This window comes from Lepidochelys kempii, chromosome 1 (genome assembly GCF_965140265.1).
Source record: "Lepidochelys kempii isolate rLepKem1 chromosome 1, rLepKem1.hap2, whole genome shotgun sequence".
Lineage (NCBI taxonomy): Eukaryota > Metazoa > Chordata > Testudines > Cheloniidae > Lepidochelys > Lepidochelys kempii.
Genome location: NC_133256.1, coordinates 242,425,634 through 242,444,979, shown reverse-complemented (window position 1 = coordinate 242,444,979; position 19,346 = coordinate 242,425,634). Strand labels below are relative to the sequence as shown.

The window sequence follows — 19,346 nt, the reverse complement described above, 5'->3', positions numbered from 1 at the left end:
CCGTGTCACACAACAAAACACCACCACTGCAGGAAACAAGCAGGTTGCTCAAACCAAATACGAAAATGGAAACACAGGTGAGAAGGTGAGTAGCTATGGCCCACGCGAAGAGCTCCAGAGCCTGGCGAGGGCACCCAACAGCCTCCCACGCAGAGCACACCCAGCCAGTAACCACCACTGAGGGGCCAGGAGGAAAGTCTTCCACCGGCACAATCCTCGCACGTTCCACAAGCTTTGGAACACATGCTCCCACATGTCCTATTAAGTCAGGTGGAAAACAGACCAGACCCGTTGCCTAGGCCCATCCCCAAAAGGCCTGGTCCCTTTTTCCCATATGCCTTCAGCCCCTAGTAACACAGTCCCCTCCTGCCCTCATCCCCCTCCAACTGCATACCCACTCACCCAGGGGGCCTCCACCCTCAACTCCCTTACCTGCATGGATTTCTCATCCAGCGGTCTGTGTTTGCTCTGAATCTTGTGCCTCGGCCGTTTCTGTGTGGCTGGATCCTCTGCACCAGCGAAAATGGAGCTGTACTCCTGCAGCCGCTCCGGGGCAGGGTATTTGGCACTGGAAAACACCTGCCGGGAGAGGAAGAAACTAAAAATCCTATCAGCAGAGCAATCCTGCACCCCGGAAACAATCAACACTATGGGGCCGGGAGACGGGCAACGGGACAGGGATTTTTCACACAGTCCTGTTTGGATCCCAAGATTAGCAGGGGTTGAATGTGAGATGCTACCACAACAGCTCCCAACTGGATGAACAAGGTGCAAGGAGTTAAAGGTGGTGAAGACACAACTCTTACTAACATGAGTGCGTCCTGGGTTCCTCAGCAAAATGGGATCTTGAGAGAGCCAAGGGAGCGGAGGCAAAGGGAGTGACCATTTCTTGAGAGACTCCTTCCTAATTCAAGGCCAGAAATACGTGGCTTTGAGAGAAGAGAACCACCACATAAAGGGGAGGTCATGTCAGGAGGGGAGTTCACACTGTAGCTCTCATCCAGTGAGTGGCCAGACCTGCCAAGATAGAGGGACTCTGACTGGAGAGCCCATGTGTGTCAGATTGCCTATACTGTTAGTGAATTTACATCCAGAGACTAGAAAGGGTGGGGGAAGAGACGCAGAGGATGGCTGCACAGCCTACAAAGGCAGCTGTGAAAAGCACCCACTACCTTAATAGCCTTCTTGCTGCCCTTTATCTTCTCAATCTTAGCCTGAGCCAGTGAGACTCTCTCTCCAATTGCCTGCAGCTGCATCCGGCTGGCCTCCACCCGCTGGGAGATTCTGAGGGGTAAACACATTCCCCTAGGGTAAGAATCCAGGATCCAGAGACTCTTCTGCAAAAGCAAGTACCCCCAAGTGCTCATGCCGAAGGGGGAAGGACATGGCTCTGTCCAGACTGCACTTTGCAGCAGGGTAAGTTTAGTGCTGGTGAAACATGCTCACCTGACAGCTCTAGAGATTTAAGTCCTCCATTTTTCTGCAAACAGGTATAGCCAGGGCAACTGCTCTGCTGACTGACCCAAATGGAAAAAGGCCAGGGGGAAGTAGGAACAACCAGCCTGGTGAATCCTGGGCCTCTGCTGAGACTGCCATCAAGAGGTCCAGTTGGTACCAACTGCTGAGTGGTTTTTTATTATTAAAATCCTTTAATAAAAGGGAAGGCAGCATGGCATAGTGGCTAAAGCACTAGACTGGGACTCCAGAGACCTGGGTTCTAGTTCCAGCTCTGGCCTGCTGGGTGACCTTGGGGAAATCACCACCCTGCTCCGTGCCTCAGTTTCCCCATCTATAAAATGGGGATAATGATGCCAACCTCCTTTGGAGTATCAGTACCACTACCTAGCTCTTACAGTGCTTTTCATTAAGCACTTTCAAAAGCATTACAAAGGAGATCAGTATCAAAGTGCTCTGAGATCTATGGATGAAAAGCACCATGTAAGAGCTAGGCACTATTCATTATTAAGCACCAGTGTACTCAGCACTGTACAATACAAAAACGATACAGTTCCTGTCCCAAAGATCTTACAATACGACATGGTCACCTGACCCCTAGGAACAGGACTGAGACCATCACCTTATTCCAGATTGGCAATTCCTATGACTATGTAGAGACTTTATGGTATAAGCCCAGTGGCCAGATTCATTCCCTTTCCACCATCCACTGAGTGGTTCCAGTTAATTTATACGCTGGTGGCTTTTCGGAGTAGTTCAAGTTGCTCTTTTAAGTGTGCATTACAAAGCATTTGTCTTCACTGAATTTCGTTACCTGATTGCCTAACTTTGCTTCGTCCTTCAGAAGCTCTTCACAATCTCTCTAGTCTTTATTATCTTCAACATTTGTATCACCAGCAAATTTTGCTACCTCATTGTTCACCTCTTTCAGATCCTTAATAAGCGTATTGATTAACACTGTTCCTAGTACAGATCCTGGGGCACCTCACTATTAACCTCCTTTGATGCTGAAAATTGACAGTTTATTTCTGCTTTGCTTTCCTCTCTCACCAGCCTAAAATCCATGATGTGACTTTAGCTTTCACCCGAGACTACTTCGTTTCCTTAGCAGCCTCCAGAGAGGGACTTTGTCAAAGGCTTTTTGAAAGTTCAGATGTCATGTATTGATTCTCCTTGCGCCAGTATTCTGTTAGCTCCCTCACAGAAGCCTGATGGGCTGAGGCGGTACAAGTTTCTCACAGACGCAGTACTGATTTGTCCGTTTCATGTCCCCCTGTCTGTGCGCAGAACCAACGGCTGCCTGAGCTCATGTTTCAGACCCACAGTAGCAGTCTGTTCTCTTCACATTTGACCATCTCCCCTTCATTCACTCACCTTCCTTCCACTTCTCCTTATCACCCCCTTTCCATCCCATGCCCTCCTCCCTTTCATTGGGTGATGCAGACAGACTGGAGGGAGACTATTTGAGTCCCTTCCCCCACTGCCCACAGCTGTGAGAAGAGGTGCCCTTGAGTACTGCCATGGCATGGGAAGCAACTGGGGAAGGGGAAGCCCTAGAGCATCCCCCTCCTGCTAGTCAACAGCACTGAAAGCAGTCCAGGAAAAGGGGAGCCTTATGGTTAAGGTGGTGGCCTTGGACTCTGACTCCAGAGACTTGGGTTCAATTCCTACTCTGCCAAATACTCCCTGATTGGCCTAGGAGGATAAGTCACAGTCTGTGTTCTCTGCTCCCCCCTGGAGAATGGGGATGACAGTGCTTCCCGGCCTAAGAGCTGTTGCAAGGACAAATACATAAGAGACTGTGAGGGGCTCAACTACTACGGTGAGGAGAGCCATATAATAGCAGAGCTAGCTAGAGCCCTGGAGTGCTACCTTCTACCCTCCCAGCTGGCAGCTCCCTGGGATGCCTGCACAAGTACATGGCTTACACAGAGACACCTGGTCATCAGACAGGAAGGATTTATTGTCTCCAACCTCAGCCGGATTCTAAGAGGCCTGGAGATGACTTTATCCCACTACGAACTTCACTGGACAGCCATATAAAATGCAGCTCCCCACCTTTCCATTGCTTTTAAAACATTTAGATGGTGGGAAGCAGGTTCTTTCCCCAATATCTGAGTTTTACAGACATTGGTTTTCCACCTGGCCATGTTTTATGGGAGTGGGGATTCCCATAGCTCCGTTTCCTTCCCTGGCCTGCACTCCAGCATCATGAAAGTCACACAGCTCAAAGAAGTGCTTTATGATGGTCAACATATCAGCATTTATTTTCTGTTGGCACAACAGAAACAGTGGCTATATTTCTCTCCCAAGTAAGCCACGTATGACTAGTACAATGACTATCGCACACAAACAGTGGTCAGGGAGAAGGAAGAGAGAAGGGAGGAAAGCACCTCTCAGCCAAAGCACTTTACAAGCCCTACTTATATAAGAATCACTGAAATGTAGCCACCTCTAGGTGAAATATGTATGGCAGCTGGTACACAACTTACTATCACAACTATGACAGGAAGTGGAGATAAAAACTGCATACAAAGGAACTACGGAATTTGTTTTTTAAAAATAATGATCACAAGTTATCAGGGCCTCTGTCTCAAATCCCATCTAAAGACAGCTGTTGAATATCAACTCAGACATAAGAGTACGCTGTACTGAATCACCAATGATATTCCCTGAAGCACCTTGCATTTTCCTTTGTGTTCTCCCATCCCAGGATTTACCAGGCCTAATCCTGCTGAGTTTGGCAGATCTGACAAAAGCTTAGCCTGCAGTGGTATGGCTACGGGCATCTATCACAGAAGCAGGACATACAATCCTCAGGAATTAATCTATTTCTTGCTGAGCAAGGGAAGTATAAAAAAATGATTAAGTCACCTCAATCCGACTAATCCAGTGAATACCCATCACACGTGTAAGGACCTGCCCTACACTACAATGTTCTGAGTTTACAATTCAAATTACACTGATATACATAAGTTTAAAGAAAGCTCAGTGTTCTCCTTAAGAAAAACTGTACTGTTCAGATATCCACTGAAAAACACATACGAAAGTAAGACTCCCGTTAAAGAGCTCTCTGGAAGCTTCAGCCTTTCTATTGCAGTGATACAAGAGCTCACTTCCCGGAGGCAGCCATAGGCGTGTGAAAAGGCAGGACATCTGATGGGATGGAGAGCTCGTCCATTCATTTCTGAGGGCAAAGCGCTCTACTCCGAGCACTGCTTTTGGTACGTTTTTGCCATGTATTTAAAATGGAGGGGTAAGCGTAAGGTTTTATTTTTTTTTAAAGGTAGCTGGGGGTCTGGAATTGGTCCATGTAAATAAAATACACCGCCTGAACCCTAAACAGCGGACAATGCTATTAATATTTAAACGGATTGTGTTCGTATTAGTCACGGCTGTTTGTTAGCAATCTTGCTCTCAGTACTCCGTTCTGCCTGAGACGCTCCCTTCTTGGTTTCAATGTCACTTTGGAGCTCCAGAGAGGAGCAGGCAGGCAGCAGGATCTCTCCCCCTCCTCTCATGGAGCCTGCACATGCATGGCAAGGAGGAACAGTGTCTGAGCAAGGCATGTGACCACATCATCCATATTTAAGTACAGATCCTAGTTCAAAACCAGAATAACCATCCCCCACACCCAAAAACAGTTGTCTTGGGGGAGGTACTACAGGTTTCTCTAATGGATTATTTTAAAATCCAGATGAGTTTTAAACCCGTCCTTTCAACTTCACTATATACACACACACACCACTCCACGTTCAAAACCCTCCATCTATCTAGCACAGATCTCATCTGTTCCTGCACCCAACTTGCTCCTTTAAGCTCCTCTGTCAGAGGTGAACTCTTTGCTCCTGCTGCACCAGATGATGGGAATACTCCATCCCATCTCACCTATTTTCCCTTTCAAAACCCACCTCTTTGACTCTGCCTACAGCCAGTGAGTCAATGGCTAGTTTCTCCACAGCACCACTTCCTGTTACCTCGGCCACTTGGATCCTTACTGGGATATCCTCAACACTGGGCTTTTAGGATTGTAACTCCTTTTTCATACATCCCACTCCAATGGGGAGAGGATTTGAAGCATCAGGCAGCAGTCACTGCTACAGACAGGACATTGGACTCAATGGACCAATAGTCTAATCTAGCACTGGCAAAAATCCTACGTTCCTATGAAAGTGTCTCTGTGAAGGACAATCATAAACCAACAATCCCTGAAGCCAAAGCCTGTGTGATTTATATGGGATTAGAGAGGATCAGAGATGGACCAGATGTGAAGGAAGGTAATCCCAAAAAGCACATCTCAATGCCAACTTTTGAACTAGAAAGATATGAAAGCAGTTCGGAGGACTTTCAAGACACATCCCTCGTAAAGCAGCCTGAGGGAAAACTGTATTAGGCTTTGACTACACTACGCACCTTTTAGCGACACAGCTATGTCATTACAGCCATGCCGCTAAAAGGCGCGTAGTGTAGCCACTGTTTGTTGGCAGGAAAGCGCTCTCTCGCCGATAAAAACCTTCCACCCCCAATGAGCAGCACTAGCCAAAGCACTGTTCACACTGGTGCTTTTCCTCAACAAAACTTTTGTCTTCTGGCAGGGGGAGGGGAGGATGTTTTTAACACCTCTGAACGACAAAAGTTTTGTCATTCAGTTGCAAGTGTAGACAAATCCTTAGGCTCAACTACATGTGGGATGGGTCACGGCAGAGAAGGGTGATTCACAATCAGTAACTAGGTCTTGGACAGATTCAATGGGTAAGAGGTCACCCAAAGATCGGAAGAGGGACGAGAAATATGGGGAAGTTAGACAAATACAGAGGATTATCAGAAATGCAAAGAGAGGCTGTGAATAGATCTCCCTGGAATACCAAGCAACTCCGATTTTATGTCTGAAGTACAAAGGTAAGTGATCAGCCAAGGAGAAAGAACATTACAGAATGGAATGAGAAATGAGGGCGCACACGAGGATAAAGCAGCTGAAGTATTAAATGACTTTCCCCTAAAAATGTACTGTATATACAAGGGGCAAGCCAGCCTCTGGCTCCGTCTCAGCTTGAGCTGCAGCCGTGGGCCCTCACACTGAGTGACTCCATGAGCGGGGGCACAGAGCTCCATAGAGGAGAAGGGGATACTAGCAGAGTTATCCAATCGGCTACATGCACTTGTCAGGTTAGCACTACAAGCCCTTGGCTTTTTTAGGAGTTCCAACATTTACCAAAAGTTTTTGTAAGGTAATAAAATGGGAAGGCCCTGCTTAAATTACCCTTCCCAGTGGGAGGGTGGGTTAGAGGCAGAGGTTAGAAGCAGTAAGTAGCTCCTGGTTTGGTGCATCCTGAAGTTTAGAACAACTGCAGGACTCTGGAAGAGGCCCTGAAGGGGTGAAGGGAGAGTGTTAGTCAGAGCAAAGAAAGGAGCACGGCAGGGCCTGGGGGGAGATGTAACTAGAACAAAGTGCTGCTGCCTTGGCCAAAGTAAATGGGAGTCTGTCTCGACACTGTGCTCAAGATACACCAGGGGAGCAAGGATCCCCATTCTGAAGTGACAGTAACTTCCCTCTCACAGAAGAGTCTGGATGGGCAGGAGGAGCTCATTTGGAAAGGTGCGGGGGCCGGTTGGATGCTGCTGGGGGCCCAACAGGTAGGGGAGGGGAGGGTGCTTTGGTCCCGCTGTGGATAAGATGAGCAGCTCCACTGGGAAGGGTTGTGTAGGGCACATGGGGAGCCGATCCTTGCTGCGAACTTTAGAGCGGATATGACGGGGGTGTCACACTGAAGTTTTGCTTAGGGCAGTAGATTGGCTTGAGCGAGCTCTGCACCTAGGGACTGAAGTATGCTTTACCACAGCCTGAATACTTCTGGGTGTTGGGTAGGACACCCTTTTACAGACTGGTAAACAAGCAGGGAGAGATTAAGCACCCATGTCATGCAGTAATCCATGGCAGAGTCATAAATAGATTCTAGGACACCTGACAAGCAATCCCCAACTCTAACCACTAATCACTCTGCCACGCCAGCCAGCATTTCCTCACAACAGTGGAGGAATGAGCAAGAGAAAAAAGCTGCAAAAACACTTACAATTTATGGTTGTTCAGGGAAGCATTCAGAGTCCATTAAAAACAATTCCCCTCAAAAGTTTGAAAGGCAGTGAATAAGAGTGTATGTTTTCACCAGAAAGTCAAATAAGTTAAATCACTCAGTTAAAGAAAAAAAATTCAGCTTGTTTGCCTTCTGCTCTTTTTCTCCTTCACATTTAAGCAGCTTTCTAGAGTCTTTTTTCATGTCTGAGTAAGTGTAATCAAAAACTGTCATCTAGCACCATCCTTGACAGAATGAAATCCTAAGTGAGATAACGTAATCAGCATTTCTTCCTCCAGTAAGGGGTTGGTTATTACCCTAATTAATGTTTATCACTCTTTGATTACTCCTTGAGCCTGATTTGCAGGTGTCTAAGTGTTAGCATATAGTCCCATTTCTCTAGAGGCCAAACTTCCTTTCAGAGCTCATACAGCTCAGAACGGTCAGGTTACATGCAGCAGGATCTTGTGTGCATTACATTCCACAGGGTATGTTTTCACACTCAAAAATAATTTCCTTTTGTCTTTGAATCTTTCATTGAGAGTGTTCCCACCACAGTGAATTAAAACTAAATGAGACTCCAGGCTACCACAATTTTGTCCTATCCTCAGCCCACCACTAAGGATCTTCCCCTCCGAAGGCTCAATCCCCACAAATGAGGAGCTATAAATTTATGGTTGCAATCAGGGTTCCAGTGGTATTTCCCAAGACATTCTGGGGAGAAATTCCTCTCCCATCTCAAATTTGACAGCTTGATTAATCCTTTGCACACATGAGTCAGAATCCTTTGTAAAGCACCTTAAGCCTAGTCTACATCAGGCTTAACATTTCTCATCAGTGGCACCCATGGTGTTAAGCACCAGCGTTTTCATAGCTAGCATACGCACAGGGAGTTGCATCCCACGCTAACAACGGAGGGAAGTCTAGTGTAGATACACTCTAGAGGAAGGGCTATTTCATGGCTGGAGTCCAAGGAGTCCAGGACTCATGGGGTTTACCTACCAGCTCTGCTATAGACATTCTACATGACTTTAGGCTTGTGGGTCTTCGCTGTAGTTTCCCCCATGTAAAAAAGGATAATATTTACCTCACATGTGCGTTAGACTTCATTCATTAACACATTTAGATCTTCCAATTGAAAGATACCAGACTTGATGGGCCAGTTGTTCAATACAGTATGGTGCAAATCTTATGATCCCATGACAGGTTATTATTTCTTTTGAGTAGCACCTAGGGGCCCCATTGTGCTAGATGCTGTATTAACAGCAAACTTTTCCACGCAAGTACAAAAACAAAAAAAATAACCAGATATAAATAGTGTTCAAAGCACTAGCCACTCCGCTCCCCCCACCTCCAAATTCTAGTACGTGGAATCTTCTTCTCCCTGTGACAGAAGACCACATGCTGATCACCCTCCGAGGAAAAAGGCCTCTCTGTATATTTAATCTAATAATGGTTTGAATGTCATTGCTTTTCATCCCAGGAGCTCAAAGCAATTCCCAAATGTTAAATAATCCTCAATACCTACGACACAAAGGGGCAGAGTTACGTGTCCCCAGCCAAAAAGCCTTCTGCGACAGTCAGCAATAGACCCCCAGGAATCCTGATTTCCAGGCTCTTGTTCTCGTCACTATTTAACTTGCGCTTTCTTTTTTAAGTTCCCATGGGTGGCCACGTGTTTTCCAGCTGCAGCTTACTTGTAATGGTTGACTAAATGTGAAAAAAAAACCACTTTTTTTTTTAAAGTAATTCTGCACTGCAGTGTAACTATTCCTACAACTACTTCTTTTCTCAACTAAATAATAGTAAACAAATAGAGACACAAAGTGGGTGAGGTAATATCCAGTATCCTGGGAGGGACATGGCTACAACAACAGTGCATAGAGTAAATAAATAGCAAGATTTTGCATAGGCTTAAGCTTATTTACCCCCCACACCCCACTCCACCCCCGTTCTCTGAACCAAAGGTGTAACCCCATTCACGTGTCCTCAAAGTGGGGTCTCACCAATGAACTCCTTTGCTTTATTTAGGGTATTCTCCCACCCTTCGATGGAGTGTGTGATCGAACAGCATTCTCTTTGCATGTTACTGCTAAGCTGAAGCCCTCAACACTTTGCCTGTCAGTATATCTATCAGAAGGTGGTCCTGGTATGAACACTAACTCGTGTATATCTACGTGTATAATTTAAATGCCAGCCTTCATAAAAACACTGATCCATCCATGTATAACTAAAGTCAGGAGGAAACAAGCCCAAGTCAGAGAAAGGGCCTGCCATGGCAAAGCAGCCTGTCCCACAAGCATGGAGCTTGTAGGCAAAGTAACCTGCAAGTAAGGGCTTGTCTACACTGGCACTTTACAGCGCTGCAACTTTGTCGCTCAGGGGTGTGAAAAAAACACCCTCCTGAGCGCAGCAAGTTTCAGCGCCCCTCATGGGGGTGATTTTTTTAGAGCGCTGAGAGACCTCTTGAACGTTGCCAGTGTGGACTCGCCCTAAGAAAAACACTAGCAGACAGTTTTGCCGGAGCAGCATGGGCTTTCTTCTCCCACTTGTTTCTGTCCCCTTTCAACTTGCACCTTCTAATGAGGGCCAGTCATTTTGTCCTTCCCCCACTCCATTTTGGATGCCAGCAGGTTTGGTAAGTGGGCCACCTGGGCTTTTAAGAGTTGCCCATCATCGTGGTATCTATGTCCTTGTTCTTCCTGGTGACACGTTCACCTGTTGCTACATATTTGCTGTAGTAATTAACCCCTCTTACAATTCATTGTATCAATCTAAATCTGTCTCTACTTCTCCCTGCCCTATCATTCAAAGTTTTTCTGCCAACATTTTTCTAGCTGTTTTTGTTCTGGTGCCAGAGATCTTCATTACTATCTTGTGATCACTACTGCCAATTAGTTCTTAAATGTCAAGATCCCTCAGCATTTTTTCCAGGATTAAAGAAAAGGAGGACTTGTGGCACCTTAGAGACTAACCAATTTATTTGAGCATAAGCTTTCGTGAGCTACAGCTCACTTCATCGGATGCATTCAGTGGAAAATACAGTGGGGAGATTTATATACATAGAGAACATGAAACAATGGGTGTTACCATACACACTGTAACGAGAGGATTAGTAAGTCCAGCAGCACCAGAAAATATCCTCTCCCAGTAACTCAAAGCCCCTGCTTGACAGGTTACCAGTTCGTTCCTGCTGCCAGTTTATCACTGGCTCAAAAAAAAAAAAAAAAAAAAAACAACCCTTGACTGACACCTTCCTTTTCTCATCTGTGCTTCTAATTTCAGCTCCCAGTTCTATCTCAAAGGTTCACTCTAGTACCAAAGGCTTAGTAACAAGCCTACTTGTACACAAGTATTTCCCATATTGCAGATGAACATTCCTTCAGATAGACTCATCTTCTACCCTCCAGCTGTGACCCCAACACCTCCCCAGAGGAAACCACAGTGCTTGCTTACGCACTCGGGGGTTTATGTTTAGTTGCCCATGAAAAACCTTTGACACCCTGTGGAGAACATGGGAAATGTCTGCATTATTTTTATGAAAAAAATGCGTGACTGTTTCCCCCACTCACTTTTGTACTGTTACCAAGTGGGAATGAAGGGGTTCATTTCTTTCATGGACTAGTGGAATAAGAGATGGGTATTTGTCACATAATTTTCATACCAACTCAGACATGCCCTAGCAAAAACTGTCAACATGTGAATGGAGCTACCTTGCAAAGGCAATGGATGACCGCTGACTGGACATTAACTTCTAGTTCCAGCCAAGGGAGACAAAACGTGTGAACACCATGGATGCGGGCTGCCCCGTGCAGTGAGGAGATAAGAGCCAGGACCAGTTGGGGAGGCAGGCAGCCTTCTGCAAGCAGGGAGTCTACCTCTCAGACCAAGGCAAAGAAGGGCCCACCTAACTAAAAAAAGCAGAGGCTAGCAAGCTAGGAGAGAGCCATGCATGTACATTTTACTCTACCATTCTAACCCTGTGACCCTAAAATAGTATGTTCCAGGTGATTAATATATACTGTCTTGTTTTGAAATGGCTGCCCTATGTCACTGCAAACATCTGTTTGTTGTACAGCTTCCAAAAAGGCTAAGACCCGAACAGGGATTCATGGTCTTTGGGATCAGTGGAAGGAGCCACCATGAGAAACACAGATACTGAAGCCAGCAACCCAGTCTCAGGGGAGTGGGGACATCGGGCTCACCACTGAAAAAAGTAGAGGCCTAGGGTTTACATTAAGATGACGATACTCCACCAGAGAGACTGGATAAATATCAGAGGCATAGCACGCTCTGTGGAACAACACCACATCCCTAGAATGAATCTCAGACTGGGTTCCCCTGAGCAGAATGGTCACCGCTTCAACAGACAGATGCACCATCATTCTGATTCAAGCAGCTCATGGCCCTCCAGTGACCCCGTTTGAGAACAGCTATAGACAGGCAATCTTCTTTCCCTCTGTGCCTTTTGAATAAATCTGCCCCAAGTAATGACTTCCTTAAAATGGAAGTGTATTGTAGACAAATCATTAATAATGGTATTATGGGATTCCATCTTTCTTGCATCTCCTTGATACCTGCTCAAATTTGCTCAGTGCACAGATGTTTTTTTAAGTGCCATCCCCACAAATGCAACCTGGGTTCTGACAGACAAGCTGGCTTCTCTCCTTGTGGCACGTCACCATCAATAACAAAGGTTCTGCTGGACAAACCATGTCCAGTGTAGCAGCCATCCAACCCCACAGGCAGATAATGCAGTAGGCACAAGTATAACCGAGGGCATTATTTGGCCTTCAAAATCTTTTTCTGACCATACCTCAGAAAGAAAGAACACAGCTTGATTCTCAAAGCTCAGAATGAGTTTTTGCAAGACTAGAAAAACCATCTCAAAAATCAGCACCCTGATATGGAACCAGCAAGAAACACTCTGAACAATACCATATTCAGAAAGCCACGTTTTAGAGCAAAAAAAAAGCTTTGAAAAAAATTCACTCCTTAGATCCATGGAGCAAACACAGGACCTTGTGCTTTCTACAGAACTGTGTGTGGTGCTGAGATACTAAGGTGGTAGGTGCCTCTAATATCTTAGATAATCAGAAAGACATTCCACTGCTCTGAAACCTCACCACAGCAGTAACACTGACAGAATGCCAGACATACAGCATCGCACCCTCTTTCCTAAAGCCCTATCCTGCTGATGTGGAGTGCTCATGTGCTTCTCATCTGAATCAAGGGGCTCCTCTTAAACAGCTATTGAATGCCGCTCCAAAACCACAGTATTAGCAGTAAAAACTTCAAGCCCCATTTGTTTAAAAGGTGCTTTAATTAGGATGACAAGATCCTTGTTTTTGGATAAATTAAGAAAGGCAGCTGCCGTAGAAGATATAAGCTCCTGAATTAGTCACCTATTTAGAGAGCAGGGGGTGGAGTACACTTACAAAACCCTTATACCTAAATAATCCCCCAACCCCCAAAAATGTTTCCATGCTCTCCCCCATCCCCCCCCACACACCTCCACGGCCACAGGATGGCACATTCCCTCCATGAAACAGACCCTTCTTTTTCTCTCAATACACAGGGTTTCTTCCTCAACAAATGAGGTTTCTCCTTCCTTGCTCTATAAATGGAGTTTTTCTCATTTCATGAGTGTTTGCTAGCTCCAGAAATAGATTTTTTGCTGACATAGAGACTGCATTTACACTCAGATCTCAATCCTATAGAATTTCAGACAAAGTCAATTGACAGCACCACATTTAGTCAAAGAAAAAGGACCATAACGAGAGAAAGTAATGTGCCAGCCAAGTGTGAAGAGCAGGCCTTTTGCACTCTTCCTTCCCCTTCCCCCCAATTATATTGGTGGGAGTCTGAAATACACATTTCAAGCCACTCAATGTTATTTTCCAGACTGTTTCCTCCATACTAAACCCCTGATGGAAGTCATGCCTATAAAATGAAGTGACTTCTCTGTGTCTCCTCCTTCAGGGCTGACTGAGTAGAAGAAACTCATCCATAGGAAGAGAAAGGACTCAAGCCTGTGTGTGTGAGTTCAGTGATGGAAACTGGTTGAGAAGGTAAAGCTATCACATTGCATAGGAAAACAGTGACATCAGGACGACGGAGGGAGTTGGGGCCAGTTCAGACAGTGCTGCCAAACCTGCAGGCTAAGTCATTTATTTTGGGGGATGGTGGGAAGGGGTGTCCCATGGCACCAGAGACAAGTTGAAATGACAGAGAGATTTTTTCCCCCTCTGCTCATGCTCCAGTGTCACGTGATGTGGAGTAGAAGCTGCTTCCTGGTGACAGATTTGTGGGGTGATAACTGAAATCACCTAGGGGAAAAACTGGATGTTTCCCCTAACTGGGAAAACAGGAAATCTCCATCCACTACTCCCTTAGGACTCTCCAGAGCAATCCCCTCTTTCTGGAATACTCTTGATTGGCTCACCTTCCACACTGTGGGCCTAGAGCTCCTCCACCACACAGCTGTTAGGAGCAGTCTGCAGCAGGTAGCGGCTGAAGGAAGGGAAGATTCCACATGACGTTGGTTGAGAACACGGTTTGCAGAAGGCCACAAGCTTTGCTTGAGCTGCTCATTGTGAAAGTTATGAAGAGAGTGGAGATTGGGAGCGATGTCAGGGTAAGAGGGCACATACATGGAGGGAGGCAGAGTACGGTTATAGGGAGAGTAAGCCGAAGTTCATGTCTCCACTGTTCCTGTCCGAGGCTGCAATCATACCATGTGACATTTCAGGTACAGTCACATTGGGCCTGCTCTACACTTAAAAGTTAGCTTGACATAGCTAGCGCTCAGGGGTATGAATTTTTCATATCTCCTGAGCACCATAGAGGATTATCCTAGAGTCTCCAGGAAAATAAAGATTAATCTTTAATTAAAGATGGCCCTGTGACGAAACCTCCAGGAATATGTCCAACCCAAACTGGCAACCCTAGCATCGCCGCTATGTTGACCTAACCCCAGTTGAGATGTGGCCAGGTTGACCCAAGAATGCTGCCATAACCTAGCTACCGCCCCTCAGAGAGGTGGATGACCTACAGCAACGGAAAAACCCCTTCCACCGCTACAGGAGGCATCTACACTCCAGTACCACGGCAGCGCCAAAGCGGTGCTGCTGTAGTGCCCACAGCATAGCCATGGACCTCCTCACAGCATGGGCAGTAAGACAGTGGCTACATCTTGTGCTCCAGAAACTGAGGGCGTGTCTATACTACAAACTTAACTCAGCCTCTGTTAGGTCGACTTATAGCCACCACAGTAATTACTGCAGTGGTTCATGTCCACACTGCCCTCCTTCTGTCAGTGGTGCGCATCCTAACCAGGAGCATTTCCACCAACTTAAGAGGGGCGGGGGGGGGAGGGGGGGCTGCCTGCCAGGGCTCAGGCAGCAGCTTGGCTAGGAAAGAGGAACCTGGGGAGCAGCCAGGCTCTAGCTGGAGCTCCCGGGGCAACTGGGCTCTAGCTGGAGCCCCCCCTCCAACCCCACCCTGGAGTGACAGCCCAAGTTGTGAGAGCCTTTCTTGTCAATTTCACAGCTCTAGCATGGAGGAGCACAGGAGAGCTGTCACCGGTCCAGATCGGAAAGGCTCATCCTTATTTAGGTTTTAGACCTGGGTGCAGTCCAGACTACTCACTTTGATGCCACTGACCTACTCCTATAGATGCTTCTGCTGGAGTCACCTGTGAATAATTCTGTTTCTTCCTCAGACATTCAAAGGGTCCCTTCACCTTCTCTTCAAGTCTGCTTTTGGGTATGCAGAAAATGCCACTTCTTCCTCCCATGCCAGGAGACTGCAAACTTAGAATGTTGTCACATTTATCCACGCTTCTATCACGTCAATCCCGCATTGCTGGAACACACCATTGCAACAGCCCTGGATGAGCCTTCAGAAACATCAGCAAGTGCAGCTTCTGAGGGGAATGGATCACTTGGAGAACATATCACTCGTGCTCCACAATACCTGCTCACTGCCTATCCAGTTCCCATCACAGTTTGAGAAGTCAGAGAATCCTAAAACCCTACATTGTTCTGAAACCCAGTCATTTAAAGGATCACTTTGTTCTAGCAGCAGATTGAAGGTCCACTTGGGTATCTCTGCTGTCAGTGCCTGAAAATCATTTGTGGTGGGTGTGATAAATAAAGGGGGGCGGGGGAGGTAGCTCCCTTTGATGGACACCCAGCCAGCCAGTTAGCTGTAAAATCCCTCTTGGTAGCTGTTCTTTACTAACTTTACCTGTAAAGGGATAAAAAGTCCCCCAGGTAAAGAAAAAAAAGTGGGCACCTGACCAAAAGAGCCAATGGGAAGGCTAGAACCTTTTAAAATGGGAAAAGAAACTTTCCCTTTGTTTGTGGTTGCTCTCTCTGGGCTGCAGGAACACAGCGCAGCAATGCTGTGTACGGTTTGAACCAGGTATAAAAAATTATTTTCCATACCTAGCAGGACTCATTGGGATAGCAAATGTTTAGATAGATGCGATCAGGTTTATTTCTTTATTTTGGCTTGTGGCTCTCCTCTGTGCTAACCCCAGATGTTTTTGTTTGCTTGTAACCTTTAAGCTGAACCCCCAACAAACTACTTTGGGTGCTTAACTTTTGGAATTGCTCCTTTAAAATCTAGCAAAACCCTAAGTTCCAAACGTATTTTCTTTCTTTTTGTTTTTAATAAAATTTAGCTTTTTAAGAACAGGATTGGATTTTTGATGTCCTCAGAGGTTTGTGCATATGCTGTTTGATTAGCTGGGGGCAACAGCTAATTTCCTTTGTTTTCTTTCTCAGCTCTTCCCCGGATGGGTGTGTTTGTGAGAGAGAGAGAGAGAGAGAGAGAGAGAGAGAGGGCTTGAGGGTTCCCCACAGGGAGGAATTCCCAAGTGCTCCTTCCTGGGTCCAAGGGTTTTTTTTTTTTGCATTTGGGTGGTGGCAGCGTTTACCAAGCCAATGTCAGAGAAAAAGTGTAACTGGGAGCTTAAGACAAGCCTAGAGTGGAAAGTATTAATTTTTAGAATCCTTGCAGGCCCCCACTTTCTGCAATCGGAGTGACGGAGTGGGGATTCAGCCTTGACAGTAGGCAACACAGAGGTCCTGGCTTAGGATACCTTCCTCCCACCCTCCACTGCCCTCCTGCCTTCCAGACTTCTTCTTGCTGCTGTCACAGCCCCAACTCAGAGAGCTTCAGATCACACTCCAAAGTTTTTGCAGCCAGTCTTCTGACTGAACATCATTTTAGTTTGTGCTTTTGGACATTGTATGATACATTAATATTTGATGAAAGGCAGGACATTCCTATCTTTTTGGCTAGTGTGTACTGCTTCTATGTACTTCTGTTCTAGGCACCATAAGGATTAAAACATGCTAAGCAGTCAGCCAGTGGCCAGTTGGATTCATTTCTTTAATCCCTTTCAATTTAGTCACTCAACTTGACCACTCACTTAACTCTCCTTTGGTGAAATAGGAATTATCAGCCAAGAGTATTTTTACATATGCCTCTTTTAACATATGCCTCTTTCTTCCCTCCTAATAGAAACCTAGTTATGAATCTGGAACAAACATTCATTCCATCTATAGAATCACTTATTTTGGCTCAAGTTCCTTGGCCAACAGGCAAAGACAGCTACTGCACATGTGGCATCCGTAGCATTAAATCTCAGCTGTTAAAAATGTTTAGAAAGGTTTTGCGAAGCCAAAGTGGGTGAGACGTGGCAGAAGTTAATTTTAGCCTAGACATGTAAAATAGTTATTGAAAGAAAGCGAAGAAGTCAGTCAAAGAAACAGTGTGAACTGAATTTGATTGGACAACATGAATTTTTGATTAGCAGTTTTCCAGAGGGTTGGTACAGAATCTTTAGCATGAAAGGAAGTGTTCATATATCGACTACCAAAAACTTAAAATTAAATGTGGAAAGGTTGCCACTGACTCCTGTGGACATCTCTTTTCTGGGGAGCACTTGGCAACTTGATTCAAAAAGTGGGCATCACCATGGTTACTGCTCCCACACACTGGGACATAAGAGATATACTATCGTACTGTTGGGCCTCTCTTTTCTCCACAAGCCTGAAATATCATGACCAGATGAGATGAGAACAGGGAATCAATCACCACTTCCATAGCCATGTCCTGTGTAACTCCTGAAATGCTAACCTATGGTTACTACTATTCTTTTTCTAGTGTGTCATTTTCTGCTGCCATCTTTATTCCTCCAGCCTTCGGTTTAATGAGTCTGACACATCCAGCCTTATAACACTTTTCTGTGACCAATCTGCACCAATTTGAAATGGTTCCTGAGAAGGGTGAACTCTGACTTCCACAGACCCACCAGAAGAAGAACCAGAGAATGTGTTCCAGAGGAAAGGGAGTACAGCCAGGGTCCAAGAGTGACTAATTGGGTCACACTATGCAATTAAGTTGCTGGAAGACCACAAGCAACTAGAGACAAAAGCGCATCTTCCTATCCTTTTTCTATTCTTTTCTTTCACCCTTACACACCTTTGCAGGAGTTTGTCTTGTCTTAAGAGTCAGGATCAGACTTCAACAACAGAACTGGAGAGCTGCCACCTAAAATTGACATTCCCCCCCACATCAAGAGATCTGATGCAATTTGAGAGACTTTCAAGCAAGGGTTTTAAAAAAAATAAAAAGATATTCCAAGGTTGTACAGTGCCCTTCTGTACAGTGCTTTTTGTAAAATATATACGTTCTGTTTTGATCAGTCTTCCTTGTTCTCAGTACAAATTTCAAAACATGGATGAAAGCATACAGAAATTTTTTTCTGAGCATTCCACCAAAGTATCACTGGGAAGCAGAGGAATTCTTTTTAAAATAAACAGACCCTGAGACCGATGGTGGTTGTGGAAGGTTCTTTTCCCCCTTTACCTTCTGCACTGTGCTTTAGGCCAGCTTCTTAAACACTAAAAGAGAGAACTGATACATCAGCAGTTTAACCTGATTGCACCTGAAGCTCATTTACTTTCGTGATTGAGCATATGGCTAAAACCTTGTCATGTTTCCCTTTGCACTCTTGGATGGAATCTTCAGCAGCCTGCACGCAAGGTTCTCTCTCCTCTGATGTAAGATCCAGCACTCAGCAGGAACACTTTCCCACCCATTATAAGGATGCTTTTGTAGATACTACGAAATAATTTCTCAAGTTTTCCCAAACATCTTGTATTAATACTGGTGCTTTTAGCTAGTCCTTAAACTGTACCTTTCTTCACTTGTGGCATCTAGTAAGAGACCTGTGAGTTTCAATCTGTTTGTGTGAGTGCTTCCATCATTTCTTTTAATGGCACATTTTGTGCTATACTGCAGGCCTTGTTAGCATAAAAGCAAGCTACAGCTTTCTAATCAAGTTCAAGTCTTTGCCTGTAAGTCACTTATGGCATAACTGATTGAACTTTGCCATTCTGGGGGGATGGGGTCCCAGGACAGACTGCTCCTGAATGTTAAAGAGTTGCTAGAGACCTGGAACGAGGACGAAAGTAATCATGGCTACATTTCAATGACAATGGCATCAAAAGTATCTCAACTGCAGGATTAAATTTAATATTCTGCTCTTCTACTTCAAGAGAGATATTTAATCTTGAAGAACTCAAAGAAACAGATACTCTGCCCTTTTGGAGGTGAGCAAGAGTTCTGCATTGCTAATTATTGACAATATTTACATTTTTATTTCAAAGGAATTACCTGTTCTCATTACTCAATTCCATTCACTCTCTTGTCTCCTACCATTTCCTTCAATTTTAAGCTATTACAGCTCTAGCTGAGCTCCCTCTGTGGACAGTCACCAGGCTGCTGAATTGGGACCTAGCT

General features: G+C 45.4%; 1 protein-coding gene and 1 long non-coding RNA gene across 8 annotated transcripts in view; one reads left to right on the top strand and one right to left on the bottom strand.

The window, feature by feature from the left end:
- The window catches only part of WASHC1 (WASH complex subunit 1), a 97,552-nt gene that overhangs the window by 14,549 nt on the left and 63,657 nt on the right, over window positions 1-19,346 (bottom strand). For 5 of the 7 annotated variants that reach the window (XM_073321174.1, XM_073321167.1, XM_073321157.1 and 2 more), the window contains exons 3-4: window positions 1,173-1,284; window positions 433-579 (exon numbers count right to left, since the gene is read on the bottom strand). In XM_073321174.1, the coding sequence (XP_073177275.1) occupies window positions 433-579; window positions 1,173-1,284 (259 nt within the window). Of the gene's footprint in view, window positions 1-432; window positions 580-1,172; window positions 1,285-9,050; window positions 9,439-19,346 lie in introns of those variants that run through there. The other 2 variants (XM_073321191.1, XM_073321200.1) reach the window with 2 other exon arrangements.
- On the top strand, window positions 6,218-16,124 carry LOC140901788 (uncharacterized). Its single transcript, XR_012155981.1, has 3 exons — window positions 6,218-6,354; window positions 13,509-13,597; window positions 15,250-16,124. It is a non-coding gene; the product is annotated as an uncharacterized lncRNA (long non-coding RNA).